General features: G+C 42.2%; 1 protein-coding gene across 2 annotated transcripts in view; it reads left to right on the top strand.

Annotated features, from left to right (window-relative positions):
• The window catches only part of PTPRT (protein tyrosine phosphatase receptor type T), a 477,129-nt gene that overhangs the window by 374,729 nt on the left and 80,890 nt on the right, over nt 1-21,510 (top strand). For both annotated transcript variants that reach the window (XM_048498724.1, XM_048498723.1), the window contains 2 exons: nt 1,596-1,744; nt 12,538-12,573. In XM_048498724.1, coding sequence (XP_048354681.1) covers nt 1,596-1,744; nt 12,538-12,573 — 185 coding nt within the window. The remainder of the gene's footprint in view (nt 1-1,595; nt 1,745-12,537; nt 12,574-21,510) is intronic.

The following is a 21,510-nucleotide window of genomic DNA, read 5'->3' as shown; positions in this document are numbered from 1 at the left end:
AAGATTGGGATCTTTAATTCTTTGGTGTAGTGCTTTTAGAGCTGGTGCTCATTCATGTTTATGCTATAAATGTTTCTGTCAACTCCGATTTTGACATGCAACATAGGTGAATTCTCTGTAGCTGGATGTGTGTATTAAAAGTAGCTTCAATCTCTTCTACAGGCTCTGTGCCCTATTATTGTATCTGCCCCAAGGTCAGTTAAGGAAAGCCTAGATTACCTTCATAGCAACCCTGCCTCCCTGATTCTAAGATCTTTGATACATTCCCAAATGAGTTTATGATGGAAGATGGCTTATACCCAACCATGGCAGTGGTGAAACATGACAGTCACCAGTCAGATCAAATAGCTCAACTATTTGGAATCAGCACACAGCTTAAAGCCTCCTGGTGAAGTATCTTGTATGAGACTAATTTTGTGGATGCAGAGGAAGAAAGTTTAATGCAGCTTTAGTCTCACTTATCCTGTAGTCTTATGTTCATTTTTAACGTAGTTAATCATAAGATGGCATTCTTCCTGTGAACTTTTCTGCTGAATGCACTTCCACAAATTGAGGTGAAAGTTACTATTGACTAATTGAATTGTGTAGCATTTTTGCTATCATTGTCCAGTGGTAAACACTGATTCTGATTTCATGAGATGCTCAGAAGAAAGTCTCATCTTTGGAAAACAGTAAACCTGGTTTTATAGTGGTTTCAGCATGACAAAAGTGAATGTGAGAAGTATGTTTGGATAAATGGTGAAAATAGCAGATAAGGGAACACAATCAGACTTTTCCAGTGCCTTGCTAGATGAGATCAAGAATCCAACTAGCCCACCACTAGTAACATTGGTGACCAGCCAGTGGCTTTCAGCATATCTACAAGCCCAGAAGCTCACAGGAGGCCCCACTGGCCTCCCTGAATGAATTCATAAGTGAACTATTACTCTTAATAAATATTCTTTTTTGTCAAGGATGTATGACTTATAAACAATAATGAGGAAACATGTAAAAACTATATGTGCAAACTCTTCCATGCAGCCTTTTGGGTAGATTTGTGAAATGTGAAACCAGTTCCAAGCATCACTTTTGAACTAATATTGAAGGAAAGCTAGGAAAGGTAATCTCATTCTTCCACTCAGCATGCGCCATTGCTATACTGAAATCTTGCCTTTCCCTCTGATTGGCTAACTGGAAAAGGGGAGACACTACACAAAAGGAAGTGGCCCTGGTGTTTGCCAAATAGCAAGTCACTGGGTGTAAGCAATTATTTAGTATTATCCCATTAGAGTTCCATATTAATGCCCTATTTTTTCCTTTAGCCCTCCAATTATAAGGAATTTTTTTTTGCTTGCTTGCTTGCTCTTAATTTCCATGGTACTCCATTGCTGTTTTGCACAGGTACTCTCCATTGCTATTGATTTCAATTGAGCTGCAGTGTAATGTTTTATCACATTTGCAACAAGCCCGGCATGAAAGTCTGAGCCATAAAGGTTTTATTTCTCCCTTTTTTTCTTCAAAATATTATTTTATCTCTTTCTTTGTGGTTAATTAACTGGGAATAGAAAGGGGGAAAAACTAACCATGATTTCTTCCTTCTTCAATACACCTTGAAGGAAACTCGCCAAGAAGCAAAAGGAGACTCAGAGCAGTAGTCAAAGAGAAATGGGCCCTGTTGCTGCTTCAGACAAGACTGCTACAAAGCTCAGTGCTGTTCATAATGAAGAAGCTTTTGCTTCGAGCTGCCAAGATGTTAATGGATTCAGTAAGTTTCACTTTCTTGCTTGGGATACCTCCATATGTAGGGAAATATTTGTTACTTAACAGGCTTGGATACCATGGGATCAACAATCTTTGGCTTGCAAATAAACTTGGGGGAAAGAACAGTGGTGGAATTTAACTGGGAAGGTGAAATTGTGCCTAGAAGGGGGACCAGCCCATGGGGGAAGTGAGGAGGATGGCACACACTGTGCAGAGGAGGACCAGGCCATACCTTATTGATTATGAGTTCCTCAGGCGTTGGCACAGCAAAGGCTGGGGATAATGGATGAAGCTTACAGCTTGACTGCTGTTAGCAATCCTCCAACCTACCTTTTGGGTTAACCAGAAAAATGTGGAGTGGTATTAAGCTGCTGTTCCCATCCACCACTAGCTTTCTGGGAGGATGGTCAATATGACATCCAGAAGGCCAACTGTTGTGTAATCAGTCCCCAGAGCCCTTTAAGAGAACCCCCACCTCTTTAAGGTCATGCAGGATGCTGACCCTTCACAACCTGTGCCATGTTCCCTAGCAATGCATAAATGCCAGTATCCATTAGTGTTGGCATGCTCTTTTTCATCCTCTAACAGTACGATCAGACATGCCCAACATCTTTGCTATGGGGAAGGCAAAAACTCTCAGGCATATTATCTAATCAGAACCATGTGACAAACTTCTTTCTCTCCTTGTTAATCAGCAACCCTATGTGGACATAGCAAAGAATGATCAGCAACAACAGAAATAAAAATCCAAAAACATGAGGTGGGAAAGTGAGTTTTGGCTGGCAGAGGGCTCTGAATTCTGAACACACCTGCAGCCCCTTCCTTTTAAACTTGGACTGTGAGCCAAATTGGAACCTGGAGCCATCAGGTCTGCTGACACCACTTTCCCATTGTGATGGGATGGCAAATGAGCGTGAAGCTGCAGAAAGCTGCCCAAGAACTATCAGGATGAGACCGAACTTCTCCCGCTCCCACATCCAGATACAAAGGATGTTCCAACTGAAGGCTGAGAGCTGCTTGCCTTTGTTTGTGCCCTGTTAGTGTTGCCCTTTCCATTGTCACTCTCATCAGTGGTTAAGGCCTCTTTACCTTTCTAAAAATAGTAATAACAAGTTTCTTTTAGCATCTGAGAAGTCTAAGCAGAATTATACCATTCTAAGCCCATTGATGTAAGTGGACCTAGTAGGGCCCTAACTCTATTTTGGGATTGAACTATAAGGTAGGTACCTGTTCTGTTGAATTCTGGCTTGATCCAGCCTATTGCCCTACCCAGGCAAACCTGGAAGCTGAGATGCCTGATGGTCCAGTAGCCATTCACCAGCTACTGATGTTGCTGCAGCCAGTCAAAGTGGAAATAATAGCCTTAGGCCAAGTGTTGCATGTACAGCCTTAGACCAAGTGTTGCATCTCTTTATCATCATGTGTAGACTGGGATAGGTACATTTTATGGTTCTTGGGACCTGTAGTATAACTTTTTGGCTGAGCTATCAGATGTACTTTTATTTCAGCTACTTTTTGCGCCATTGGAAAGAGGAGTTATATAAACCCAGTGAAGTTATAGATAATGTCCACAAGATGTTTGTTTTGCTTTCTAGAATGGAAAGCCATGTTTCTATAATGTCATTGTCTAAAACAAACAAACAAAACCAATAGAAGGACTGGCTGAGAGAAGGCAAAGGAAGTATAAGACTTTTGGGGGTGGGGTGGTTAATACAATCCTATATATTGCTTTCACTTCTGGGATTTATTTTCTTAGTCTCATTTTCTAAAGGAACATATGGCTCAGTTATTAATCAGAACTATCTGAAAGTACATTGAGCTGTCGAGATGTGCAGAACTGTGAGCTACAACTGTTGCCACCGCAAAAGCAAACCCCAGTCCTTGCTGTCTTGCGTGCTTTGTTATTACTATCTGTGGGGTCTACAGAGATTGTTCTTCCATCTGCATCTCCTCTCACATGATTTGGCCCTTAGTCTTTAGGCTGTGCTCCTATGAAGAAAAGCAAATATCATTAAATACAGCTCTGCATGTCTTTTCCCTACCAAAGTGGTCACAGTTGGTGTTGCACTGAAGTGGCCTTGCTTTCTTATTCTCTGATGGTCAATGGCACACAAATTAGGTATTTCATGCCTTCACGGGGGACATCTACATCCCAACAAGTAACACTGAGAGAACACAGTCTCAGTGGTGGGATCCAAAAATTTTAATAACAGGTTCTGATGGTGGTGGGATTCAAACATGGCGCCGCCGCACACACGCACCTCCAGTCCCTATTGGGCAGAAGGGTTGCTTTAGTAACCCCTTCTCAGCATTCACAAAAAATTGTAACCACTTCTAGAGAAGTGGTGAGAACTGGTTGGATCCCACCTCTGGATGTAACCATGATCTGAGGTCAGTGGCAGACATGGCACATGCCCTAAGTGTCACTTGAAGCTGAGTGCCATCCCTGTCAACCTGCCCCAGTTGCAACGTCCGTCTGCCTCACTTGTCTGTGTGTGAATTCATAATTCTGTTTGATCCTCTCTGGATTGGTGCCCTCCTTCTCCACAACAATACTTCCCACTGCCCTCTTCTCCCTTCAGTGACATTTGCAGGCAAAGCCAAGCAATGGTATATCGACAGACAATGGAGCCCGGGGCAAGAACTGAGTATTCTGCCCCCACCCAGTGGCGTATCTGCCTGGGGACAAGGGGTACCCCTTGCCCCAGGGCGCCACTCTTCTGGTCACGTGTGCAGTGCAAAATCAGGTCACATGGGAAGCATGACCAGGAAGTCCTGCTGCTTCGTCATTTTCCCGTGCCCTCGAGGCCGCCCATATTGATGACCCATCGGTGGGGTCAGGGGAGCTCAAAGACTCATTGTCTCCGAGCACCCCTGATTCTGCCCATGTCAATGACACATGGGCAAGGGTGTGGGAAAGGCCAGACGAGACTGCAGTCCCCGGTCTCAGAAATCTGCTTTTATAAGCATTGGGCCTGGGGGTGGGGCTTGGGGAGCAGGAAGTCCCACCCCTTTCTACTCCCCAAGCCCCACCTCCCCCCCAGCCTCAGTCCTTATAAGAGATTCTTCCCGGATTGACATATTTCCCATACCCCCTAGCAGAAAGTCATGTTATATGTACAGAAGAGCCTTAAAAAAGCAGATATTCTTGGAGAACTAATTATTCTGCAAATGTCTGGTTATTTATTTATTTATTTATTGTATGCCTTGTTCCCTAAAATTCATGGTGGATTACATACTGTAAGAGGATAGTCAAGAGATGGGACATCCACTGGACTGGGCAATAGTATTTGGATTGCAGAAATAGGAAAACTAAAATTAAGCTAAAACAAAGCATAACCACTCATATAGCAGGTCGTTGTAGAAATTACATATCATGAGCCTAATTATAGCAGCAGACAGTACATACCATACACAGTAGAAGAAGAGAAGAGTTCAGGTTGATACCCTTTTTTTCTCTATTGTAAAGAGTCTCAAAATGGTTACAATTGCTTTCCCTTATTCCCCACCCCACCCCACTGCAAAACAGGCACCTTATAAAAGAGATGAGGCTGAGAGGAATGGGACTGGCTTAAGGTCACCCAGCAACTTGATGATGGGGAGTGGGGAATTGAACCCAATTCTCCAAATTAGAGTCTGCTGCTCATGAGGAATAAAACCTGGTTCTCCAGATTAGAGTCACCTGCCAGGTTCAGCCAGTCATATCACCAAGCCCTGGTTGGGAGAAGGGAGCAGCCCAGGAGGCAGCTGCAGTTGAGGCCACTTGTGGTTGGGTGAAAGGGGTAGTGGGGAAGAACAAGCCAGGGAAGAGATTGGAAGGATTTGCAATAGACAGGGGAGAATGCAGTGTACTTGCTCAGGCAATGTGTAAGAGCATAGGAAAGGAAAAGAGGAGGAACAAAGCAGTGCACCCCCTCCTCTCCATCTTGAAGCTTTGTAGGTCATGGCAGAGGAAGGATGACATGGCCTTGAAGGAGAGCATCATATAAGCATAGTGACTGCAGTAGAAAAGCTGATCTTTTAAACTTGAGAAGCAAACTCCCTTCCTTTATTTGAGGCTGTCTTGAAAGCTCTTCCTCTCCCATGTATACAATATGACTACACCATATTTATTTGAACATAGCTCCTCCCTGACCACTTGCCTTAGTAGGTGTTCAGGGAGATATTTCTTTCTTCCTGCAGAAGGACACTTGAGGCTCATTCCACACATGCAGAATAATGCACTTTCAAACTGCTTTCAGTGCTCTTTGAAGCTGTGCGGAATGGCAAAATCCTCTTGCAAACAGTTGTGAAAGTGGTTTGAAAACGCATTATTTTGCGTGTGCGGAAGGGGCCTGAGATTGATTGTATCTTATCTTGTATCTGAGATTGATTGTATCTTATACAATATCTTATACAAAATCTTATATTGGCGAGATATTTTTTCCAAGTTTTTTTTTCAGCTTAGCTCTCTGGTTTATTCCCCCCCCCCCCGCCTAAAAAAAGAATTCAATTTAAAACTATCCCTTAACAAATTTGCAGTCATTTTCATTTACTCGACAAGCGTGAAAAGATAAGTTACGCAAAAAAGATGGAGAAGGTAAAAAATTGTCTGGCGCTTGTTAAATGTGAAATTGTTCTGTGATAAAAATGTCATTTTGTGGAGCTGCTGTGATTTTGCCCAGTGCCTTACAAAACAAATGGATATAGGTACTAGTTCAGTGAATAAGAAAAAAAAGATGGTAGGGGTGTTCTGAACAGGGAGCTAAAATTATCCACGAGTATCTGAGAGGAGCCTAGTGAGGCACATGCAAGGTCATAAAAGAGAATACATCTCATGTAACCTTCCATGAGTATGCTTAGTAAGACACTCTATCAAATGAACACTAGTGATACATCTGTCACAGAAGCACTGCTATACCAACACCATACTGATGGCCTGTCATGGTAAAGGTTATAGGCAAAGAAAACCTGCTGTGATGATCCACAGGAGAACTTTGGATGCAGAAGGAGAGGAGTAAAAGAAGGTAGAGCTCAGAAACTGATTACAGACGACCTATTTAGGGAACTCAGTTTGAAAATAAAGGGATTGAAAAATGGCAGAGAACATTACACTGGAAAACCAACAGAAGGATTTTAGAATACAGAGAAGCAGAAATCTGATATTGTGTTCAAACTATGTTATAGTTATAAAGTTAGCAATACCTACCAGAAGCCTGAATAGAACCAAGGAGGACACCTATAATCTGCCATCTATAATTATAAAAAGCTAACCATCCGTTTGTTGGTGACTCCCGAACGCCGAAACAGCTGGACGGATCGCCCCCAAATTTTCACATGACGTTCCTCCCTGTTCTGGGCAGGTAATTGGACCTTCAAATCGCTGAAAGTCCCTACCTGAGCCAGGTAAAACATCTTTTTCTTGGCGCACCAGGCCATGAAGCTGGCTGTGTTTAACTGTCACCCTTAGAAGGTTCGTTCAGCATGTCTGTGGCCTGAGGGCTTGGTGTGAGGGCTTAGAATGTTTGCTCAAATGGCCACAGATGAGCAGTGAAAACAGTAAATAGGTAATATTGTTAGGTAATACGAGTGGAAGTGAAACACATACACACTTTGCCGTGTGAGATGTCAGGTGGGGTTCCCCCCCTCACACGCAGGTAACTTTCACTCTCTGTGACTCACCCACTGCTACCACACTACACATCCACTTCATCCTCACACACCTCACTCTGCCCTCCCTCACATCCAACCACCACTTACCCACTTCCTCACTCTTTTATTAAAAGCGAGCTGGAGTTTGCCTTTTTCTTCTAAGAAAATCCGCGGGGTGGGGTGAACCAACACTACTGGCTCTGCTTCTTTTGCACATGGCCCTTTAAGAACCCAGGGAGCTGGCCTCGATCTGAGCGCCTCACCACCCTGCCTCTTCTGCCTGACTGGGATAGCCTGCTTGCCCCAGTTCTGCCTTACCCAAGCCAGGACTGTGCGTGTCAACCAGCCTCATGGACAGCGGGATTCGCACTTTGGACAGTTCCGTTGTGGAATGGAAAGGTTTTTATACTAAAAACCAAGACAGGTTTTTATACTAAAAACCAAGACAGCACCATATAATAATGTGAATTGAAAAGGGAAAGAGGGATTCCATTTGACCACCCCAAAAGAAGAGTAGTAGTAGTAGTAGTAGTAGTAGTAGTAGTAGTAGTAGTAGTAGTAGTAGTAGTAGTTTGGATTTATATCCCCCCTTTCTCTCCTGTAGTAGACTCAAAGGGGCTTACAACCTCCTTGCCCTTCACCCCTCACAACAAACACCCTGAGAGGTGGGTGGGGCTGAGAGAGCTCCAAAAATCTGTGACTATCCCAAGGTCACACAGCTGGTGTGTGTGGGAGTGCACAGGCTAATCTGAATTCCCCAGATAAGCCTCCACAACTCAAGCTGCAATCAAACCCAGTTCCTCCAGATCAGAGTGCACCTGCTGTTAGCCACTATGCCATTGCTGCTCCCAAAAGGCTATGCTGGTGATCATTTGGACCAGCAAGGACATCTGTGTGGGTTGCAGACTGTGATGAGAAGGACAATTGCCATAGCAACGCGTGGCCGGGCCCCGCTAGTAAGAAATAAAGATAAAAGTAAATTCCTCATGCATGGTTTCATAGTTGCCTATGAAATTCACTGGCTGTAGAATTCAGAGTGAATATTCAGCTTCCAAAAAGAGTTAAACTTTTTATGTAGATAATGAAAGGCTTGGAAAAAAATCTGTAAAGTTTTCATCAAATATATTCCACAAATATCAGTGAACCAGATTCCCACACTCATCATTATGGAACAAGAGAAGGAGCCATGTACAAGTTTTGATTGATAGATACCAAACCATCACTGATGCAGTCATGATGATTAAATATTGGAACTTAACTTTTTTAAAGGTTTGTATTTATTATTTGTTTATGTACTTTATAACCAGCCTTTTTGCTGAGTCTCAAGGCAAAATACAGAATAAAAACAGTATGCTTATACAGCATAAGCCATTCAATGACAATGGAATAATATAACATTAGAAGATGACTGGGTACCTGCAAACTACTTGGGGAAATGGCCATCCTATTCCCTGGTCTGTCTTTGCTTCCTCCCCTATTCCTCCCTTCTCTTAGTCCTTTATATATCTCTCCCTCCCCTATCTTCTTCTCTTACTTTCTCTTCCTCTTCCAAGCATACTGTCCTTCCCCACAGGTCACATGTCTCCTGTCTCTGATTTTTTCTCTCTACTCAGATATACTGTCTCTCCTTCCCTGTCCTCCCCATGATTACTTCACTTCTTTTCTCTCCCCATGCCTACTGCCACTGCCCCCTCTCTTTCTTCACTTATTTGTACAGGTAGATCTAGGGTAGGACAGGCCGGGCATGTGCCCTGGGCACTGTTCCTTGAAAGGGGTACCAGCCCATGCCCTAGCCTCGAGCAGATGAGAGGTGGTGCACAGGTGGCAGCCGGTGGCAGCCTGAACTCCATGTGGAGGTCAGGGGTAGGGACCGGGTGCATAGTTTGAGGCTGGGCTTTACCAGGCTGGGTCAAGTTTTAAATTGTAGGCTCCACCTCCAAAGTGTGGACTTCATAGGCAGAGCCAGCAGCATAGAGCTGGACCTGGCCAGGCTGAGTGGACTTGATCCAGCTGGGGCCAGCTTTAAACTAGGAGCTTTTTGGGTGATGGGGACCCGACCTACACATCCCAGTGGGTACAATAATGTCTGGGTGGAGGGACCACATTTTTTCTGATTATACCATCACCTCACCTATTTAGTTGCTAAGTAAATTTAGTGAAATTTGAGTTAAATCTGGTTCCTGGTTCTGAAATGGCAGAATAAAAGCCAGATTTCTCTAGATTTCTCTAAATATCTGCTGATCTTGCTTCTGAGTCACTATTCTCTGTGACCATAACATTAAGGATGACTAAAGTAAGAGACTGGTGATCAGATCAGATTGCATAGTGATCCCACTGAATGTGATTCTCCCCAAAGTACTAGTTAAGACATGAAGAACTGTGGGTGTAATATTCATGTTGAATTATACACTTTTTAAAAATAACTCAGGTGGGGAGAGCACTGGCAGCTGTATCAAGCCAAAGTATTTTTTCTAACTTATTTGCATTCTACCTGTAGTTGTTTATGTCATGGTTTTAAAATCTCACATGAAGTCGGCCCGCGAGGGTCGCAAGGAAGAGGTGAGACGCAGCAATATCATCCGGTGGAGAGAAGCCAGTGGCAGGAAGCGTGATCCATGGATCTGGCTAATCTGCTGTAGTCTGGTCCCTGGCACCTTTTATTAGGGTTTTCCAAGAGGCGGGTCGGGAGGCGGGAGAGCGGGAGAATATTGTACAGTACATGACTCATGGGGCTGCGTACGTGAGAGAGGAAACGTTCCTGTCCGGGCCTAATACATACCTGGGGGTATGCACCCCTTTGTCCCTTTGTCTGGGACATATTGTGACAGTGAGTCAGGCATCTCATGACCTATGACTCATGGGGGTCTTGTGACAAGGTGAAAGGAAGCGGTCGTAGAAGGGCACAGATGGCACAGGCATTCCATAGTATTAGCTAACTCTCTCTGAGAGCTCTGTACTGGAGTTACATGGGGCTCACCCCTACACTCATGTCTGCATATTTAATGTACAGAATACCAACATGATTATTAGAGCCCTTCTGACAATTTAATATTACAGGGATAAGTTGTTAAGGGAGGAATTTGATTCCACAAAAGATATTGTGGCTTATTGTTGGGTGGATAAAATGCCATTAACCTCCCTAGATATACTTCCCTCGTTATAAAGAGCCAGGTTATCAATAGTCCTAGTGGCACACAACATTTTTTTTCAGTTTCCTAGGGGACATTTTTTTGAGAAATTGCTTGATGTTTCCCCTTCAAAGTTCAGAAATATTTTCTGAAGGCTTGATACAAGTCTACCTGAAACTCTGTTAGGTTAGTACAGTTCACCCTGTGGAGTAATTTTGAGGAGGTTTTTATACATTTGTAAGTAATGTTTACTCTGGAGATGAAGCAAATGCTTCTGAAATTACTTTCATGTATTCTGAATATTATCTACTTGTATTATGGAACAGTTATTTCTGCCTCGTCCATTGGCATAATTTTTGGTATACTGTTATTTTTGCTTTAACTAATTGCCCACCATTCATTTCCTACCACTGTGGATTTGGAAATAAATATATAATTGTAATTGTATGAGCCAATGTGAAAGGATGCATGCCCTGAAAGGGGATCAGGTTATCATAAACACCAATACAGGCTGGTCAGTGCATAAATTGGCTTCCCAGAATGTATTAAAATATAAATGTTCTGCATAAGTTACAGTCTTGGCTTTATTTTTTATCTTTTTAAAATGTTTGAGGTGGGTTATTGCATGTATTAAAAGCATACACCTGTGTTTAAAAACCTTCCTGTGCATACAACCTAATGTATCAGGGAGAATGATACAGCCTTGCTTTTTCTTGGATCATTTTGTTTGGCTAAATGCTGGTGGGTTTCCAGAGGTGAAGCAAGGAAAACTGTGCCCGGGACACATGGGCTCTGCACCCCTGCTGCAGCACGCCCCCCCAAGCCCCCTCCACAGCCCAGCCACGCTTCTGCCATGGATCCGCCCGGAACATCACGCTCCCCCCGCCCCATTGCTGCTATGCCACTGTGAATTTCCCTCTGCCCATGTTTATAAACACAACTTTATTATACTTCCTAAGAACATTGTTAAGATTAGTTTCCGTAAGATAATTTTTGCAAAGTTTGAGATGCCGGGGCTATCAGACGCCAACACTGAGCTTCATCATAGTCATACATTACTTACATGTTCTCTTTTGTTTCTCATTTGTGCTTTCCCTCCTTCAGTCAGGGCCATAGCAGAAATGAACAGGGGAGTTAGTTACTTGTGTCTTTCCTGCCTGTGTCTCCCAGTCCTAGGCATAACAGTTAGTATTCACATGCAAATTTAACCAGCTAATTTGTATCAGGGCTTCTCTTTTATAGGCTATTGTCTATATGTTTATTTATTTGTGATTTATATGGTTGGTGTCTTTGCATGGCATTGTGCATTCCTTCTGTATAATCCCCAGAGGGATTCTTAGGGAATCTCTAATTCTGTTCTTTCCCCATTTTTGAAAAAGAAGGTATATTACAGTAGTACTGATTGATATGGCAGGAAGCCCACATCTAATTAATGTATTTTAGGCCAATATAATTAAGCTGATTTGCATTTTTAGCAATGCGTTTGTTTTTGTTCTGGAATTATGGTACTGGGAGAGTATTTGAAGCAAGCAGAACACCCTGCTATACATGAACGCTATTGAAGTATGTGGAGTCTATTATGTTTTTACAAAGGAAAATGATCTAAACAGCTAGCGTTATGCTTGCTTCTAATTGCTTTAATGCTATGTCCTGTGTTTTCAATGCTATCCAGTTTTCTGAGGAGCTTTTCTCCTGTTCTTTCTTTATATGTTTCTAAAGTATCTTCCTTATGTCTTTCCTACCTAGCACCATCCTCTCCTTGTTCATTTTCTGTCCAAAGCAAAACCCTTCAGTGCAAATCTTTGTTGAATTCCTACTATACAGGTACTTATGCTAGACTTTATTCTTGATTCTGTTTGCTTTTGTGCCTTTATCCTACAGAAATGTAAATATGGCAGTGAATAACTGCGCCTCTGGAATGTTAGACGGAGCTAACATTATGTTTATATATTATTTTTCCCATTTTTTTCCTCTTGTGGACCTTCTGTTGGGTTCCATTGATCCGTGTTCTGTGTGCAATTGGAATTTCACCTCAAAGTATCATCAGACAGGGTCCAATCAACTACATTGTTAGGTAAGAAGATGATTATGATGCACAATAGTCTGTTGACGTGAACAACAATCATTCTGTCTGAAAATGGCTAAGTAGAACATTAGCAAGCATCCTCCCAAACTGTTGTTTACTAGAGTTGAGTTCCTTTCTGATAGTAAACACTTTCCCCTCACTGCTATTAAACTGATGAGTGGGAAACATAATCGTTTTAGCAAAAATGCAGCATTAAAAGAATGCTGCATTATCAGCTTTATTCCATAAAATGTGTTTACTGCAGTGTGGTCACAAACAATAATTCAGCAAAAAAAATGATCCAAAATTCTATTCGCAAGGCAGTGGGATGGGCTTTTAGTGCACCATTTCCTCTCGATCCTTTGTTCCCAAAAAGTTGACAGACTAATGATCACCATTGGGTTACTTTGCAATCTAGATATCTTCCCACTGCAGTCCCCCTCTATGTTTTTTCTGACAGTCCACTGTCCCTCCAGGAAAAAAATTGTAGGAGGCACTGGAATTTTCTTAACTTCATGATTTGATTTAGACCAGAGGTGGGATTCAGCCGGTTCGGCCCAGCTGGTTTGGCCCACCTCCATACCCCCGAACTGCTTGTTAATCCGACCCACAGCCTCTCCTCCACCCTTACAACAAAGCCCTGGCCTGCGGAAAAACTCTGTGGTCCCTTCCTAGTCTCCTCCCCCACTTTTACCAGAAAGGCTGCAGAGAAGCTTTCATCCTGGCCGTCCTTCAGGACGCCTTAAACCCTGGAGGGTAGGAGGCAGTTTGAAGGAAAGCCAGTGGCTTGCGCAAGCTCCATGGCAGCAGGCCATTCAAGGAGCTGGCCTGCTCCAGCAGCGGCTGCCCAAGCCCCATCCCAACCCTCTTTCAGGCTGCAGGCAGGAGGCGGCCAGAAGGAAAGCTGGGGGCTCGTGTGAGCGCCGCAGAAGCAGACCAGTCAAGGAGTCAGCCTGCTGCTGCGGTGGCTACCCAAGCCTCCTTCTTCCATCCGGGCCCTCCTGAATGAAGCCTGGGGGCTTGGTCAAGCGCTGATATCGTAGGCTGCCTGAGACCGCCGCCACACTCCTCCGCCAATTAAGGTAAGTGGGGCAGCGGGGTGAGGGGCGCTGCAGGGAGGCGGCAGAAGGGGGGTGCCGAACCGGTTGTAATTTTTTTAAAAACCCACCACGGATTAAGACCAATGCAAAAATTTAGACAAGTAAAGCAAGTCTACTTCTTGAAGGTAGAGAATGTGCTGATTTGTGCCAGGAACAAACAGTAACACATGAAGTGGACAATTTTGTTGCTAACAGCAAAAACACTGGGATATGATTTTTAAAGAAGAATTATAGAAGGTAATTGGCATAGGGGAGGAAGTGGCACCAAGGTCAAAATAGTACCCGGGCCCTACCCCCCACCCTGCCATGCCCCTGCCCCTCCCACTTACCTTAGTTCAGCCAGCTAGAAAGAGTAGCTGGGTGAAAAAGCAGCCTGGCTGGTCTGCTGGATGAACTAAGGTAAGTGGGGGATCAGGTCTGGGCAGGGGTGCCCAGCAGCGGTCTCCACCGTGCCCAGCCAGGCCAGCCAAGCAGCAGCTTCTGCCAGGCCTAGAAAGGCGGGGGAGGGTGTGGGGGTGATTTTTCACCCCACATGACCCCAATGGCATGTGTCCAGTTTGTGCCCCCCCCCCAGGTAATTACGTGACTGGTAATTGTCAGAGGATGTTCATTTATTTTAACATAATATATCAAGCCTTTCATGGGCTGGATAGTTTGATGTTGTATCTTGAGCCCGGTAGTAATCCTTGGCTACGTTCCAAAGTGTTACTGATATTCATGACCTTTTTTTCTGGAAACTAACCCAAAACAGTTACAGGATAAATATTTTATCATAATTTTATCTTCGTCCTGCAAATCATGTAGGCAATATGTGGGAGTTTAATGCCCCCCCCCCCATTTAGTCTGATTAGTCTCGGAGCTGTTGTCCTTTTCAAGCATTCACATACATTCATTGAAGATGTATATAGGGGAGCAACATTGGGCTTCTGCTGAACCTGCTTCTCAACATTTACATTTTCTTCAATGACCACTTTTGCAAGTAAAATCAGTTGGGCCTATGTGCATCCATACAACTGGGACTGCTGCTAGGATTGCCAGGCATGCTATGGAGGAAGATAGAGATTGGGACATGGAGGACCACCATCTCAGCATCATGGTGCCACTTCAAAAAAACTCAGGAATTGAGGTCGGTCCTCTCTAGGACCCCTTCTGCACATGCAGAATAATGCACATTCAATCCACTTTCACAGTTGTTTGTAAGTGGGTTTTGCTATTCCGCACAGCAAAATCCAGCTTCAAAATGCATTGAAAGTGGATTGAAAGTGCATTATTCTGCATGTGCAGAAGGGGCCTAGGTGTTTTTGAAAACTGTATGGTAAAACCTAAGCCCCGTCCGCACATGCAGAATAATGCACTTTCAGTCCACTTTCACAATTGTTTGCAAGTGGATTTTGCTGTTCCGCACAGCTGCAAAATGCATTGAAAGTGGATTGAAAATGCATTATTCTGCATGTGCGGAAGGGGCTTTAGAGTTTCCTGGAAAGGACTGAAGTAATTCTGAATTATCCCCAGATGTGATATCACACCAGCAGGCTGATAGCCACTTTTTTTCTTCTGTAGTACATGGGAGCTCAGGGTGGGGTATTCCCTGCCCCCACTAGTAATGTATTGTCACAATATTACACCAATGCGTACTCCAACTCACTAGGTGAGTATCATTTCAACATTATCTTTCTATCACAAATATACAAAAAAATTTCACTGGTAAGTATACCATCAGGTATGGCTATAAAACCTCTAGATCAGGTTTTTATTTCGGCAGTCCTTTGTCACGCCGATCTGAAATGTACAAATACAGGTGTCAATACATAAAAGTCTATCTAATCCTTTCATTTTCATATAATTAACAAAAACCCAAAGCACCCTCCCATATGCACTTACAATTGTTGTACAAAGTATTCTTTTTCCTTACTCCTCTAGGAGCACAACTGTTTTTTCTTACGCTATATAAAAATAAAACATTCTTATTATTCAATATTCAACCTAAATTTTCATATAAATAATAATACAACACTTTTCATTGTAAAAATTCACCTACGTAGTTTCCAAACAGAATTTCAAATTTCACTTGAATGGCTCTTCTTCTATAAGAGCAAACAAAAGGGGAGGGGAGCTATTCATCTGAATAGAAGTATCTTAGCATGTGCGTAACAATGAAGTCTGTAGCATGTGAGTCACCATGAAGATAGCAATAGGTGAATGCATCTGAACAGAAGTAACCTGGCCTTTGTTCCCTTTGAATCAGCTCCACACAAACATAGGACAACTATAGATAATAGCAATCAGATGGCCTCACCTATTGACCTTTACAGTATATATACTCCACTTGCTTTCCTTTCCTACATCAGATCCTCTGAAGATGCCAGCCACAGATGCAGGCGAAACATCAGGAGAGAATCCTGCTAGAACACGGCCATACAGCCTGGAAACCACACAGCACTCCGATCAAGGATTTAATTGCAAGATATAGAAAGCTTCCAGAGCCTGGCCAGATATATTCAGAGATCACTTAGTTCTTTAGGCTCCTGTGAGTTAAGAACTTCCATATAGAGTGCCTGGTGAGCCTCCCAGGATGAACATGAAAATGTTTTGAGAGCAAACTTGAAAGCATATGGAAAACTTTTTTGTTCACAATGAAAGCAAAAACAAGACTCAAAAGATTGTTTCAATCAGCTCTGGAAAGCACTGAAATTATAGTTGTGAACTGGCTTTGTATCTGAGCTGATGCAAATTCTTTTGTCTTCTGTTAATGAAGAATAATATAGTTGGAAAAACAAGCTGGGATGGGCTTTCACAGTCAGATCTAATGAAGATTCATTGTACACTACATAACACTTTTATGTTGAGTGCTTAATACCCTGTAGTTAGTTCAACCACGTGAATCTATGCAGCTGAAAAAATAGATGATAATTATGTGTGATAACTGAACTGTTATGTGTGATAGCTAAATATAATTAATCTAATCTGAAGATTATAGTATTTTATAGATTTACTTTAAATTGGAAATTTAAAAACTGTAGACTCAACCCATGATAAATTAGCTGCCATTTTACAGCCTTTTTCATAGTTGTTTCTGGGGCAAGATCCATGGATTCATTTGCAGCAAAATAAGAAGTCAAGGTAAAATGATTGATGAGCATCTTTAGTAATAGTACATGGTAACTCCCTTTACTATCATTCATTGCCATTATAGAATTCTAAAGTTCTTCAGTAAAGGTTGTTGACAACTTGTTGAGAGGAGTTTTGGTTCAGGATAAAGTTCATTAAGAACAAGTCCAACAGGAAAAAAGTAGATATACTGGGTATTTTTTAATTTTATAATGAATAGTGAATCTATTAACAATCTATTTACAAATATATCAAAGGATGCTAAAAGAAGAAAACCCACAACTGCCAACTGAAAGAGATGGTTACAGAGTAACCATAGATCACATGATTTATTGCATAAATAACGATATTATTCCCATTTATAAAATAATAGTAGTAGTAATAATTTCTGGCATTGATATAGCATTTTCAGTGTTCCAACACAATTCACGCTTATTATGTTGTTATGATTTTATAGTGACTTTGTACTATGGGTGTGTGTATGTGCACTTGTGCGAGCGGGCAGTTAGGCGCAGAGCGCTGTCAAATTAACAGCTAATTTATAGCGACTCCAGCAAGAGTTTTTCAATGCAAGTAAGAAGCAGGGCTGGTTTGCTATTGCCTTGCTCTGTGGAGCCTTCCTTGATAACCATCCATCTATGAACCAATCCTGCTTAGCTTCCAAGATCTGACAAGATAGGGCTATACAATGCCACCTTCCTTCTCCCCAGTAAATTTAGGTCAGTATTTTTATCTCCAGATTGCACAGCAGTGTGCGTGTGCGTGCATGTGTGTGAATGGATTAACACAGAAGGTAGCTTGCCTAAGATTACCTAGTGATTTCATGGCAGTACTGATGCTTCAACAGGGGGGTCTCACAGGTAACAGCTTCTTTTGTTAGCCACTATACTATTCCAGCTTCCTAAATTAACATAGTAATTGATCTTTATACATATGGATCAACTGTGGAATGGATTTGTTGTGCTGGTTCTGAATTCCAGGGTGTGCATTTCATGTCAATATAAATTATTTTAACTTTAAGTTAATAGTTTGGCAAATGAAGATACAGGGGTTGCTGTGCTCTGTATGTCTACAACATTTGTACCCACCCCTAATCTCTAATACTTCATATAGCATACATGGTTCTACCCTCTTCACTAGAACACAATAATGCCCCAGTTAGGCTGTTTCAGTTTGTGTGTGAAAGCCAGCTTCTACATTGTAATGGTTCTACACAGGACCTGTGTGCATTCACATACTTACATTGATGTTATATGCATATAAAATTTGAATTATATTATTATGTGAAGACTTTCCTTACCAAAACTGGAAACCTCCAGAAATGGATGGCACTGTTGTGGAGATTCTCCAGACCAGTCTGATTCACAGAAAGCACTTTCAATTGTTAAACCCATCTCTTATGGAGCCACCAGCATATTGAAGAGTTTTTTCCCCTAGTATCTTTCATATAAGGGAAGTAATATATGAATCAGCCCTTGTTCACTGTGGACAATAGATACCACCATCATCCACTAAAAGCAAATGTTTTGTGAACCATAAAAACAAGACAGCCACATCCTGAAAAAAGTAGCATTGTAACACCCATACTGAGGGGAAACTTAATGGGTCACATCTAAGCTTCCACATACAGCACAAGTTCTCAGAAACATTTTCACCACTTTTCCCATTTCCCAACAGCCCCCTGCAACTCCTTGTGTTGAGGATAAAGATCTTTCCAGAATAATATGTCATGTGGCACAAAGATCTACAACAAGAAGGCAGGATCAACCAAAATCATAAAATGAGTTTGCTTTATAAGGCTTACCTCTGTTAATGCAATGAGAGGGCCAATGTGAGCCAATGGGTCTTCTTGCCTTGGACTTCCTCCCTGCATTGCTAGTTGCACTATATTGGGGGGTTCCCTGACAAGGATTCTACTTTCAGATATTGCCAACCTGATAAAATGCCCAATATTTCTGATACTGGTTCAGATTGGCAATCTCTGAGAGCACAAAAGGTAAATCCAGTATTTCTTGATTCCATCGCTTCACTTCCTGTAAATATCAGAAAAATCTGGCATCATATCAGATAGTATGCCCTCCCTATCAGTGTATTGGTGCTTTCAAGTTTAAAGAGCTATTAATTTCAATCAACAGTATCCATAGGTCATAACTACCACCCATTGAAAACAATGACCTCTTAAAGTACAAAGGGCCAATCTACCATGGAGCAGGAGTACACTTCCCTTCTCCCTCTCTGACCTGCTGCCTCTGGGGAGAAACAGTGCAGGAACTGTTAAAAGTATGGTTTTAATCTCATTTTATAATTCTAGAAAGGGCACGATAGTTATTAATTGACAGACTTCTAACATTAATTGCAATGGAAGTCGTCCCCCACCCACCAATATGCCAATATGATAACAATACTCCTGACATTTTATGAAAATAATGATCATGACCATCCTAACATTCCAATACAGAACAAAACCAATGTTTTTTGAAGTGTGCATCCCTACCCCTGACCCCCAGCATGACTTGTGGGGTCCAAGGGACTGCTGAGTAAAACAGGAAAAATAACTTCTAGAAACTCACTCCATTCAGAGAAGTTTGAATCCTATTCAGTAGGTCTTGAACTATGAGATGAAGAATTTTTTTTGGAAACTGCTGCGACTAGAAAATCAAATTACACAGCCAGTCTTCTTTTCGGAATAACATGTTCAGTTGTATTAAGTTGGCATAATCAGTATGATAAATGATCAGCTATCATTTATAACCATGCTTATAATACTTTAGCGTGTCACTTTGAAATAAGCCATTTGTCACATAATAGTTTGGATACAAATGAAAATAAACACAATCTATAAACCAGATTTGCCAACTGCTTCTGCACCAGTGGCATAATGCAGAGAGTGATATTAGCCATGCTGGACCCATTCATAGGAGATGTCAAAGAAATGACAACCTTTTACTCCAGTAGAGTGAGATTGGATGTGTGTGTAATTAAATCCATGGCAAACATCACTCCAAAAATAATTTATTTTGTGCAAAGGATGTCTTATCACGTTACACACTTGCCAAGACTAACGGAATAAAAATATGAATGGATATGATAGGCCTATCATTTCAGAATCTGAGAGAAGGCTGTGGATATTAAAGAAAGAGTTTTGGAACAAAACTTTGCTTTTTGTATTCAAGACAGTAGTATGCGAGCTGTTTCCACAAAACCAGCTAATCTTGCAAACATTCTTCTCCCTCCCCCCGACTACATCTTCTTTCTATAGCAGATGAACAATATGGGGATAACTGCAAAATTTTTGTACTCGCTTTTAGTTTGAGAAGTTTTGCAATGTGATCCTGCACAACATTACACCAGCTTAACTCCACTGAAATTAATGGGCTTAATCTGAAGTAACTTGGCAAAGAATTGAAGAAATTTCAAACAAAAACCTTGACGTATTGTCGAAGGCTTTCACGGCCGGAATCAATGGGTTGTTGCGGGGTATCCAGGCTGTATGGCTGTGTTCCAGTAGCATTTTCTCCTGACGTTTCACCTGCATCTGTGGCTGGCACCTTCAGAGGATCCTCGGAAGATGCCAGGATACCTGGATACCCCGCAACACCCCCAAAACCGTGACCCTGCATTGATGTTATTCTTGCTGTTCGTTAACTCTTTCCTTCTGTCTCTGCCATCCCTCTGTCTCTCTCTGTGTGTGCATATGTGTTTATGGCAATGGACAACATGATGTTTGTGAGAGATTGTTATAATTTACTATTCAACAACAAATGGTATTAACACATTATTCTGAGTCGTTATTCATGTTTTGTGGCTGAATCTATGGTTGGTGTCACTTTTCCTTATCTCTTTGTGCCCACTGCCAACTTTGATTCCTGCAGCTCTTTGCAGTGTGTATGTTACTCTGGGATACAGCAATGCAGCACAATGGCTCTTGTGTGATATCAATTCAATACTACCCTGGTGCAACGTCCCCTAAACCAAATCCCATCAACTTTCTTTCTTGCACATTTGATTGATAGTTAGTTAAGATCAATATATTTTCTACCATTAAAATATATCTGGTATTGGTGAAGCATACTTTAATTCAAACTGTGAAGTTAAAGTCAATGTCATAACCATCACGCAGAAAGAGGCATGAAGCAACACTGCCATGAAGAGAGAAATGTCAATGAAGAGATGGAAAGGGAATTCAGAAATTTAGTAACTGAGAAGTATGCTGATGCAATGCTCTGTATAAGATGAGCATTTTAATGTATGTTTTCATTTGTTCACATAGAAATTTCCTACAGAAAGCTGCCCACATCTGATGATAGGCAGCCCAATCCAAATGGGGGGAATGATCATAAGGTGTGGCAGGGGGCCTCTTCTGCCTGTGAAAGTACTTCCACTGCCGAGAGGGCAAAGGCACCACCAGCCAGGCACCCCACAGCTCTGTGGTGGCAAAACCCAGAAGTGGGTGTTGCTGGGGAGAAACACAGGCATCTGATTGGACTTAAGAATGAGGGGTCAGCACCAGCCTGGGAATTCCTGGGGATTGGGTTGACTTTATTCAACTTCTACCTGGTTTTTAGGGTGATGTAACTCCACTAAGTCTTATGGAGGGCTTCCAGGTGGCTGGAGTGTTTTTTTTTTCTTTTATCTGCCTCTCCATGCCACCTGGAAGTTCTCTGGAGTCGGCACAGCAACATGGAAGCAGCACTGTCCCCAGCTGCCTTAAGATCAGGATTGGGCTGTGAATCCATGA

Source organism: Sphaerodactylus townsendi, linkage group LG05 (genome assembly GCF_021028975.2).
Source record: "Sphaerodactylus townsendi isolate TG3544 linkage group LG05, MPM_Stown_v2.3, whole genome shotgun sequence".
In the NCBI taxonomy this organism is placed as follows: domain Eukaryota; kingdom Metazoa; phylum Chordata; class Lepidosauria; order Squamata; family Sphaerodactylidae; genus Sphaerodactylus; species Sphaerodactylus townsendi.
The sequence above is the reverse complement of the archived record's forward strand: the minus strand, read 5'-3'. Positions and strand labels throughout refer to the sequence as shown.